The 11,412-nt window shown below is 37.5% G+C and overlaps 1 protein-coding gene across 1 annotated transcript; it reads right to left on the bottom strand.

Moving 5' to 3' along the window:
• Positions 1-3,371: 3,371 nt before the first annotated feature.
• Positions 3,372-7,643, bottom strand: RBM11 (RNA binding motif protein 11; the record flags this gene model as incomplete). The annotated part of the gene is made up of 4 exons (XM_009582117.1): positions 3,372-3,704; positions 5,643-5,736; positions 6,493-6,571; positions 7,481-7,643. Coding segments are annotated over 4 exons (669 nt in total), but the record flags the coding sequence as incomplete, so codon positions are not given.
• Between the last annotated feature and the right edge of the window lie 3,769 nt (positions 7,644-11,412).

The following is an 11,412-nucleotide window of genomic DNA, read 5'->3' on the forward strand; positions in this document are numbered from 1 at the left end:
AGCATTCAAGTGCAATTGAGAGGGCAGGAGAGGGAAGGGCGCGTGGTGGTGGGCGCACACAGTAGCTGACCTGTCTTGTAATGGTGACTAAACGTATAGAACAACTTTTTTTTTTTTTTTTTTTTCTACCTCTTAAAAAGAAAATACTGATCTCTGTGTTACCTTGGCCGGCAGATTTTTAGCGCATCAGAAAACGACAAACGGCGACGGTACTTTTGTCTTAGAGTGGGGCCCGCAGCGCGAGGTGCGAGGTGACACCAGCTCAGACTCCCGCTGAGAGCAGGGCACCGCAGTGCCGTTGCTGCTGACCAGGTCCAAATTAAAGCACTTGCAGGTAAAACTTCGAAAGCATGTGCTCACTCTCGACAGAACGACTCCACCTGGGACTGGCAGCTGAAACTCTGGCCTCTCTCTGGAACCGGGCTGCTGCAGCACTGCGGACTCCGGCACATTGCATACCAGGTAAGCAAGTTTTGACCTTTGTTACTTCTCAATGCTTTCTAGTTTTGCTTCATACAGCTTGCTCACTAGTATTTAAATGTAAAGGTAGGTAGGAAGGAAGCTATAATAGCAACTTCCATTGCTGTGATTTTTTCCTGAACATAAAGTTTTTCCAAAAGTTAGTAAAAATCAGTATCTTGATTTTACTCGATAGTTAATATGGCACCTCCCCTTTGACTCTTGTTGACCTGGAACATTGTCACCTTAAATGAGAATGCATCACTGGCTGCAGCAATACTCATTTGTCCGAAGTTTGGGAGATTGTAATGGAAATAACTATGCACTGCATTCCATATAATAAAATACAGAGAAACAAGTCTAAATGCAAGACCTATGTGACAGCAGGGAAAGCAAGGTCTTGTGGCCAGCCAGTAGCATGGGAAGTGAAAGACCAGGACAAAATAACAATAATCTAGAATCAGAACTAACATAGAAAACATTCATTTCATATTCATAAAGAATTTCAAAAAGTGACTGAAACAGATGGGGGTTTGAAGAAATATTTGGTCAAGGCCAAACTCAAGTGGTTTTTTTGTTTCCGGTATTTTATTTCCTAAACATGGTGACAATGTAATTAAAATATCAACAGGGCCCCGACTAAAGTGATGTCTTAAGTTAACAGATGTACAGAAGAAATTTAGTTATGGCCAAAGTAATTTTAGCACATTCCCAGCTTTTCTTCTTTTCACACACTGACGAGTTTTAAGTGAGCAGATATTGGGAGGTATTAAAATCTGTACCTCCCTCAGGAAAAAAAAGACTGGGAAGAAAGAGGGCGAGAAAAATTATTTCTTTAGACGAACTGTATTGATATTTTATCAGCCATATGCAACGTGATCCTCCTTGACATTCCTTTTGTAGCATATAATTGCATAGAACAGATTATCTTATCTATCCACTGGGGAAGTCTGATAAGGACACATAAGCATAGACCTGACTAAGCTTCTCTTTCTGTAGGCTAACTGTGGTTTGGTCATCCATCTGTCATCTCTTTTGTCTGATGAACTTCACTTCTAACTTAAGCTAATGTTAACATATTCTTCCTCTACTTGATTATGTTTAAATTTCTTTAACATAGGGAACAGATTTAAAGAAATCCAGTGTATTTTACTTGTTAACTTTTTCCATTATTGTGGCAACTTTTGTGATCAGTGACTCACTGGTATAATGTCAGCAGTGTCTTCCAACAGAAGTTAGATTACATCTACATAGCTTAGTCCTAAATTTACTGGTGGGGGGGAAAAAAAAACAACCTGACCACCAAAAAGATAAAGGCGTAAATGTTTTTGTGGAAGGGTTGAGGGAAAAAGGGAAAGGGATTGGGCAAACTTAGCAAATTTCTTAAAACATAAAGCATAAATCTTATTTAAGGTGCAAACCTTTGTTACATAAGTTCTTTCTAGAGAAGGTTGAATTCAGTTGCTAATGACATTTCAAGGGTACCATACTGTGGCTTTATAGGAACGTCTCTTAGGCTAAAGAAGTAATCCCTTTGGGAAGTTAAAAGCAGTGTCTTGAGAAAGTGATTTTATTAGCTGTGTTTTATCTTACCAGACAAAAGAGAACCATTGCAAGCTAAACGTTCTTCCATTTCTGAAACTCATTTGGGCTTGTAAAACACATCACCTTTAAACCAGTAAACTTGGATATTCTTTCTCAATACCGGTGTAAGGATGAAAAGTATTCCTTTCAAGCAATCCAACATTACAACCAAGAAAACTGAGTTTAATAAAACCAAAATCCTTTTTTACTGTCAGGTTCAATTTGAAGCCTACATCTAGTCTGAACAGAAGACTTAACTTTAAGCCATATTAAATAGCTGTAAATTAAGTGTTTTGCTTTCTTATGTAATAGAATCTTAGAAGTGTTTCACCTGTTCTTGGTATTGTATAAGACAATACCTCTGTATCTGTTTATAGGTTGTTGGCGGCAGTTGTGAAAGACAGAAAATAGGTCATTTGACTACTTTGATTCATCATGATATGAGATAGTTTATTCTTCCTCTGTTAAACAAGGGAAAAACTTTTCTTCTTTAGAGGTAGTACTAACTCCACTGACTCATGCTTTTGTGCTATCAGTTAGATGAGATACTCAAAATTTTTCATCCGTTTTTTACAATGAACATTTAGATTCTCAATTAAGCAAAAAAACCACTAGAAAGTAACTTTATAGAAAGATGCATATATATGTATGTAGCTCTAGTCAGTACATAACTACAGCCATAAAGTACATACATTCGAGTATTGATACATATGTAAGTCTTGTAGTTAGTGCAAATGTCCAATTTTACCTCAAATTTACTACTGCAAAAAACCAGTTCCAATAACCATAGAAGGTGATCCTAACTGAAAGTAACAACAGAGCTAAACCAGAAAAGAGAAAATGTTATAGGTGTTGATACTTCAGTGATGAGCTCATCTCTGATGTGACACTTTGAATTTCTAGCCCAGAAAATTCAATGGCTACAGAAAATTCTTACACCATTCACAAAAATACATTCCATAAGTGATGGAAGTGATCCACATGCTTCATGAGTGGCTGAAATGATGTATATTCCTAAAGTTTCTATATTAGTGAAATAGTAGCCTTCCATGATTCTTGGGGGTGGGGGGGAGGAACCAACTAAGTTGTTTTCCTTTATTAGGAAAACTTTATCTTTTTAAATGTTTCCTATACCTTAAATAGAACTTTCCTCTTTAAAAAGGTTGAGATTAAATAAAGTGTCGGTATACTTTATGCATAACACATTTCAAAAATAATATGAATCTTGAACATTCCTTTTTTCATAAAGTGCAAAGATGAAAAATGAAATTTCTCTCAAATAAAAATAGCAAATATAATAAAAAAAAGATGAATCCAGTTACACAGTATTAATGCGTCTTTTTCTTGACTTTGCGCTTCTTGTATTTTTGGTAACGCTCTCTTTGTCTCATTTTGTCATCCTCAATACTAGTGTCACTGTCACAACTTTGCTGTCCTCTCTTTCTTTTAGAGGTGCTTTCATCCACGTGGTGCACTTCAGAGTCACTTGAATGTGGCAGGGCCAATTCAGAAGAACTCTGTGGAGATTTAAAATTTGCAGCTTGATTCCGATAGAGAGAAAAGGATAAATTTGAAGGCAGTGTTGGAGTCATCTGATAGTAAGGAAATTGTTGACCCGCTGGACTCTGTACTGTGTATTGCTGTGCTAAAAAATGGTTCATCTGGAGAAATAGAAACTTGAGTTGTTAACGCTGTAAAGAGCAAGTTCTGAAGAGTTTAATTTTGCACGCATTATGGCTTATACAATGAAAATACTGATAAATTATAAAATAACGTAACACAGAACGTTTGAGAATAAAGCTTACATATTTTATTATATCAACTAGTATAGTTGGAAAAAGTAGACAATTTTTTCATGGCAAAGTTAGAACAGAGATGTAATCTGATTTAAGATTAAACTGCCAGTTAGTCCTTGTGTAAGGTAATCAAATGTGTCATTCCTTTCATTTCTTCATCGGTGTACTTTATAAACATTTGTATTTGCCGTGCCTATTGTTAACGTAAAGACATGCACATCTGCAATTCTTTTTAATTTGGTTTAACTAATTTTAAAGTTAATGTGGAACAAGGTGTTCCAACAAGGTATAGTGAATCCATAGATCAAAGCACTTGGAACAACACACGTAAGTGCCCAGCTTATTGCCACAGTCCCTAAAGTATCCCAAGAGTCCCTCTCATACAAAATGCATAGCCCAAATACAGAAATAGAATTACAAAGGTCAGAAAAAAGCGGCTTTCTACTGGCTGACGGTAACCAGAAAAATGATGGGGAGCATGTCTGAGTATGTTGTATGTGCAGGCAGACTCCAAGTGAGTAACCTGCCTGGCCCACCCAAATAAATGTGTGAAGGCATACATGTGAGGAGATTGCTCCCTGCTGAAGCTGCAACAAACTATCATTGGAGACATACTGTGATACCATCCTTTCTAGCAAGCAGAAAATGGGATGAAGTCTGTTGGGTGTGCTGGTCTGCCGAGTTTGGTCTCTCGGTGTTTATGTGCTGCATTGTTACCAAGGTCACTCACACTGCGTTGTTACATTGGCGAGCACAGCAGGGGAGATGGTACGCTCCCGAGCCTTCCAACCACAGTGGAGGGGATGGGAAAGCACCAGCTCTTCTGAGGGTGCAGCCTGGGAAGAGGGGAGGCAGGCCACCATGCCATCTGTGCAACAAGGAACAGACCCTCTCAATTTTCCTGTTCAGATTGCAGCTAGCAAGAGTAATCTATCCAGACTTCACCCCTTCTACAGTTACAAAGGGCTGGGCATTCCCCAGTCAAACTGGGTGGCAGCAGTACTGTCCACAGTTGGTACCTCACATTAAGTGTTGGGTTTCTTCAGTCCTACCAATCCATACTCATCAGATCCAGAAGCTCCATGATGTGTTTGGTGAGTAGGGTTTGGCCCACAGGTTGCCATCTGAAGAGACCGGTTCCCTTGCCTTGTGGAATATCTCAGACAAGAGATGAGGACAAGAATGGCCCTGTGCACCAGAGTCCGTTAGGGGAGAAGTGCAATACAAGTTCTCACTATCTATTGCTATGAAAATAAATCACGAATGTGAGAACTGCAGGGGCATGTAAAGGTTCAGGCCAGAAACCCTCAAACTGTTGTTGCCCTAACTTGGGCAGTGGTGATTTGTTGGGCAAGCTTTAGGTTTGGTTTTAGGACATTTCAACTTCTGCTGGGCGTTTCTGAATTGAGTAAAAGAGCTACAAGGTTCCCTGACTGAATTAGCTATGTATAAAAAAGCTATTGCTTGCATGGTTGTAATTTTACTAGGTTAGCTTGTCTCACCAAGGGGATTTGATTTGGAACACAGTACAGGAAAGCTCTGTCTGTAGACTTTGACATTTTTAGCCTCTCTAAGCTATATACCTTTAAGACATTCCTGCAGTAAGAAAATAATTTGGTTTGGTAGATCCCCTGTTATTATAGTACCCTTAAGTGCTAAAATAAATAGACCTAATACTGTCTAAAGTTAGCAGCCTAAACCACATTTTGAGACATTAAATAAGCACTGTTGTTTGCAGAAATGCAGGATACATTCAACTTCATAAAAAAGCTCCCAAATTTTTAACTTTTAACACAAACTCACCGTCTTTTGAAAGCCTGAGTATTCATGAGGTAAACTATTGTTCACTGGAAAAGGAGTAACAGGAAATGGAGGATTTCCATAAGGCTCTTGATACCTAGGAAAAACAAGCAAACGTACAAAGACTAGACATCCACCACATACTGCTTACCAGAGTGCTGAGACTTAACTCTTGGGCTATAATGAGAATATCCAAGAGGAGAATTGAGATACTAACAACTGGACTTCCATGAAAAAGCTGATAAAACAAGGAAAATACACCCAAAGACTCAATTAATGAGTAATCCTCACACGTACTTAAGTGCAGATGCAAGAGAGTGCTGGATTTCACCACAGGAGTTTAGCTTCCACAGAGTGTTCTGTCACATTCATAAATAAAAATGTTGAAACATTGAAAAATGCTGAATCGGGGGTGTTCAGACTTCCATTATAACAGGTTTATACCTGTGCATTCATATGTGCATGACAGCTGCTTGTACATATACACACAAAAAATAGACATATAAACTCAGTGGGGTTTAAAAAGATTATCTCCATTGTCAGATTTTTTCCCCCTAACAACTGCAAGCATTGTTAGTACAAACATCGTATTTCAGTATTTTCTCATGGTCCTGCATCTTGCAGAAACAAAGAATGGAAAATTCAAAGTTAACTGAACCTCTGGGAAGCTAAACAACCAAACGTTAAAATTAACTACAGCCCATTGCAAGTCATCTGTAAGGATGCAATTAAAGCCTGCAACAGCTATTCTAATGAAAAGCCTAAAGATTGCTTTACCACATCAACTGATTTTCTTAATAAGTTTTTTTTAAAATTATAATCATACAGTTCATTCACAAATGATCTTTGTTACCTATATGAAGGTGAATGTAAGTCAATATAGTTCTCAAAACCATGTGTAGGGCTGTTTAGCTCTGATGAGTGAGAACTCCCTGTAAATAAGACAAGAGCATAATGACTATTCAGTTACGACTATTCAATTAACAAGTTAAAAACACAGAAAGTGTTCTGTGTCATCTGTAGTGTGCTAGTATATCTAATGTTGTATATAAAGGTAAGGTGCCATTTTATGGCAGATAATCTATAGCATCATTTTACTTCTTGAAAATGTTCATTTATCATTTATTCACTTACAGAAGCATAAATCAGGGCTGTTGAAGTAATCAAGAACAGAATAATTCCCATTCAGTTACAGACACAGGAGCTGCTTCTAATTTTAGGAACCTCAGCCATTCTACTTAAACCCAGCAACTGCTCTGTACAGCCTTTGAAGTAAGGAGTGGCACAGTGCATACTGGGAACGCGAGTCCTTAATGTTTGGGTTGCAAATGCTGCCTGATCATTAGCTTTCTAGAAGGTTTATTTTCATAAACATAAAATGAAGAGTGTGACTCCGATTTGACTATATTCTTCAAACTACAATCCTTCCACTTAAAAGAACAGCTCTGATAACTCTGTGGCTTTCAGTATTAAAACTATCAGACAGCTTGATAGTTGCTGCAGTTACTGAATCAACTTTGCCTGCCAGACTGCAAATTAAAGTCACATCCTGATTTCTAAATGTAATCTGGCATGAAAACCTGTGTTGCTATGTTTTCTATACAGTGTGGTCTGAGCTGGCTTGCAAGTTATGCTGTTCTGAACCAACCTATTGTATTCTCTTACATATATACAAATACTGAATCCTTCCCTATGCAATTGCCACGAGAAGTTTTTGTTTCTTAAAAAAAATGTAATTTGTTCCAACTATAAATCATCATCTTTGTAAAAGACTGTAAGATTCAAAAATAGTCATAAAAAAAAATTTACGAAGACTTAATCATTAAGACTACTAAACATACCAAACCGATACTGCACTTTAATTGGTCTTCCATACAAACGGATTCCATTCAGCAAAGCTATTGCATAAGGCACCGATTCTTTGTGCTTAAAACAGACAAATCCAAAAGACTTAGGTTTTCCCTCTTTGTCCTTACAAATCGTCACTTTGGTTAATGGTCCAGCCTGAAAGAAATTTGTATTATTTTCTCACAGAAATTAACAGATTGACACTTCATTCTGTTTTGAGTAATTCATAATGATGTATATTTTGCCATAGTCAGACTAAGTGTAAGTTTCTCAGTATAAGAATCTCTACTTAATTTTGAAAATGTCTCTCCACATTCCCCAAGCTCAAATTCTGAGCCTTCTACAAACAAAAATCAGCTCCACAAACGTTAAAGGGAACCAAGCATCACTCCATGGGTGATGTTTAGTCTTTAATAGTCAGATTTTTTGATTATTTTTAAAATACAATGATGATAGCTGCTGCAAGGGGGAAGACTAATTTACTGACTCCATAGCAAGTTTTCCTATGCATGTACAGTTGCTAGTACAATTATTACAGAGGTTTTTTGCACAGCTAACATAACTAAGCAAATTGATAATATCAGCTATGTAAAAGTGACCTACTCCATTAATATGCTTCTATTTTGCTCTTGCTTAAATTTTCTAAAATGGGCAGCATCAACATTGTGGGAAAGCAAACCTGAATAGAGAGTAGTGCTTCTGGAACCACCACAAAACAGACTTTTCTGTACTGCTTAACCCTCATCACAACTGCATGGCAAGGAATCAAGAGACCCTATCATCTCATCAGAGATAACATACTGTTTCTGCCCCTGCCAAAAAACCCCAAAATCACACCAACAAAACAAAACCCCAAACCACACCCTTTGGCTGAAATATCTTCATTGAAAAGTTCCATCTCTGCCTACACATACCATTTTAATCCTTGCATAGTACTTCTAGAACCAAATTAAAGGAGTGATATTCCATAAATACTGGCTCCATTTTCAAAGAAACTATCATTTTCATAACAGATACAAAGATGATGAATTTTCTCTACACAAGACAGAATCAGTGTATTGGTCACCAAATTAACAGTTTCTCATCAAAACAAACTATGCGTCTGTACAGCTGATTTAGCAGAGTGAAAAGAAGCGGCCAACAGCAGTCTCCTGCCACAGCTCAGGAGTGTTAAGGATGCAACAACTTAAGTTTAGGAGGATATAATACCCAGATGAGCAATGATGTGAACATAAGTCACAAAAAAATCCATCAGTAAAAAAAATTACTGAATGTCTAAATTACTGTAGTAGACAGAGAATTCATTGCTCTGAATCAAAAAATAGCACTCATCGGTAGAACTGGCTTCCACTACTACTGCTGATACCATATGTACTTTTCAGTAAAAGTCGCTCGGAAGTCATCTATAGCTTCAGGCAAACACAAGTTAACTCATAACAGCTTTACAGCAATTAAACTGCATAAACAGTTAAACATTCAAAATAAACACACAGCATATGCTCAGATGAAGAAACTAAGCCATAGAAAGTAATCTACTTTATTATTCTGCATTTTCAACGATTACCGTCGAACAACAAATCTGCAATTTGTCTGCTGTGAGCATTTAGAGTGACGATGTGGAGCCATCTCCCTTATTATACCCTCCACGTTGTCAGACTGAAGATATTAAGGATTGTCATCTGTGATAATAATGTCTGATTGCTGTATGCTCTTGCCAGCTGTGTATAAACTAATCCTCAATTAAATAACAAGCTTTTGCTGAAAAATGAAACACCCCCACCCCCCAACCCTGGTGAAAGTAGGGAAGTCATGTAGACAAACACAAAGGATGAAAAATAATGTACCATTTTTTATTATTGGTGCAGAGGGTGATCAAGCTATACAGCAACAGATACTACCTAGGTTGTCCTGTGCAGGGAATCTTCAAAATGTTGATCTCGTCTTTCCAAATATCTTGAAGTTTGCTGGGTTTTTTTGTTTGGTGTTTTTTTTTTTTGTTTGGTTGGTTGGTTTTTTGTTTTTGTTTTGGTTTTTTAGGGTTTTGTTTGTTTGTTTGTTTTTAAAGAAGGGATTTCAGGAAGATTCTGAACATGTTTATTTTTGCTTGAGTTGGCTCCTTAAGGCATTTTTGTTGTTGTTCAGCACTACATTGCAGTTTTTTAAAAAAAAATTACATATATCCAGTCTTCTGATTATTATTTGCCTAACGAGGAGGATCTGGTTCTTCAAGAACTAGAAGCAACAAACTCAAGTCCTTTGCAGATCAGTCTTTTAAATATGTAGTCTTCCTGTTCATAAATAAAAATATTAATAGTTTAGAAGTAATAATAGATACTTGCTTATAATTTGATGGGGGAAAAGCAACAGGTCAGGAGTGCATCTTTAGGACTATGCCATAGCAGGAATATTGAACTGTACACTTTCCAAGAAAGGACAATACTGCAATGAGAAGCATATGCTGTTGCAGCAAAAGACAGAGAAACCTGAGTGAGAACAAGATGAAGAGAAGGAAAAAGATAAGTAGGTGTTATTGGGATGACCTAAAGACCAAGATACAAGTCAGCAGTTGGATGACTGCTGCAGATTATGCAGAAGAGTCATGCAAAACTGCATCCTGAGAGCATCCACTTATTTTTATCCCTTTTGTACCAGAATTTATATGGTATTACTCATGTCCCCTGGTAAGATAATCTTTCTTAACCTAACATTTACAGTTAAACAGCAGACTACTGTTCGGTATTGGAAACAGGTAGGAATACTGCATAGAAAATAAGGAGGGGAAAAAGAAAAAAAAAAAGAAAAAACTGTTTCTTAGCTAATTTTAGGGAAAAGCTGAAAACTGAAAGTTAGGAAGACAGGGGAACCGCTGGCTGGAATATACCAAACTAAAAGGCCTTTCAATTCAAATGGGGTAGCATGCTGATGTCTTGCCTAGTTAACAAGACAAATATCAGATTAATCAGTGGAATAAAACTGGTGAGTAGAAATAGTTCTGATTAGCAAATGAAATAGCAAGAGAACAGATGATTCTGCCCACCTCTTTTTTTGCACTCTTTATTTTGCAAACTCACCAGAAGGAAGCAGGGTTCATGCTGAGACTGGGGGAAATTAGTGGACTGGTAGAAGCAAGTTTATCACCATGCTGTCAGCTAAACTGTCCAGTCAGAGTCTGGGACCTTTTAGCTTGACAGAGGCTGACTGGATCACGCCAGGAGGAAAAAAAACAAAAACACAAACCAAACACACCATAAACAAATTCAGGAAAAGCCCATAATCAGCAACTATTGTCAATCCATCTTGAAGTTTGATCCTTGCAGTAGTGATATAATGCTCCCTTCTCTCCATATGCTCCCCCCTCTTTTCCTTACTACTTTCCTTACTACTTTCAGGTTAATAAGCCTGGCTTAGCCAGAGGTGCTGTCAGCGTGAGATCAAAACTGAAGCCAAGTCAGTGTCTTAACATTTTCTCTTTGCTGTTTTCTTTCCTCCTTGGCACACCTTATTTCCAAAGAAAGAGAATTAAGCTCAGGTTTGATACAGGTCCAGCTACTTACTATTTTCCCACCACCTCCCTGAAAATCCCACCGATGGTATTTTTAGTATTTTCTCAAGCATTAAAACATAAAACATTTTGATATAAAGGTCATTTATAGGTGGAAGTCCCGACTCCCACCTGCAGATCATTCCCATTGCTTCTTGCACTCTTTTAATAGTTTCAACCTTGCTCAACACATTTTCAGGTTTCACACTGATTTTTCTTCATTAAATTATTGATGAAAATTTTCTTGCTTAGACTATATTAAAAAAAGTGTAAACAAGATTTTTTCCTTGGGGATTTTAAAAACATCTTTACATTATTGAACTTCCTCACAGCCGGGAGGAGACAAGACCGAAGAGGGGCAGACGGGCGGGACCGGGAAGGCTC

Source organism: Fulmarus glacialis, unplaced genomic scaffold (assembly GCF_000690835.1).
Source record: "Fulmarus glacialis isolate BGI_N327 unplaced genomic scaffold, ASM69083v1 scaffold30337, whole genome shotgun sequence".
Lineage (NCBI taxonomy): Eukaryota > Metazoa > Chordata > Aves > Procellariiformes > Procellariidae > Fulmarus > Fulmarus glacialis.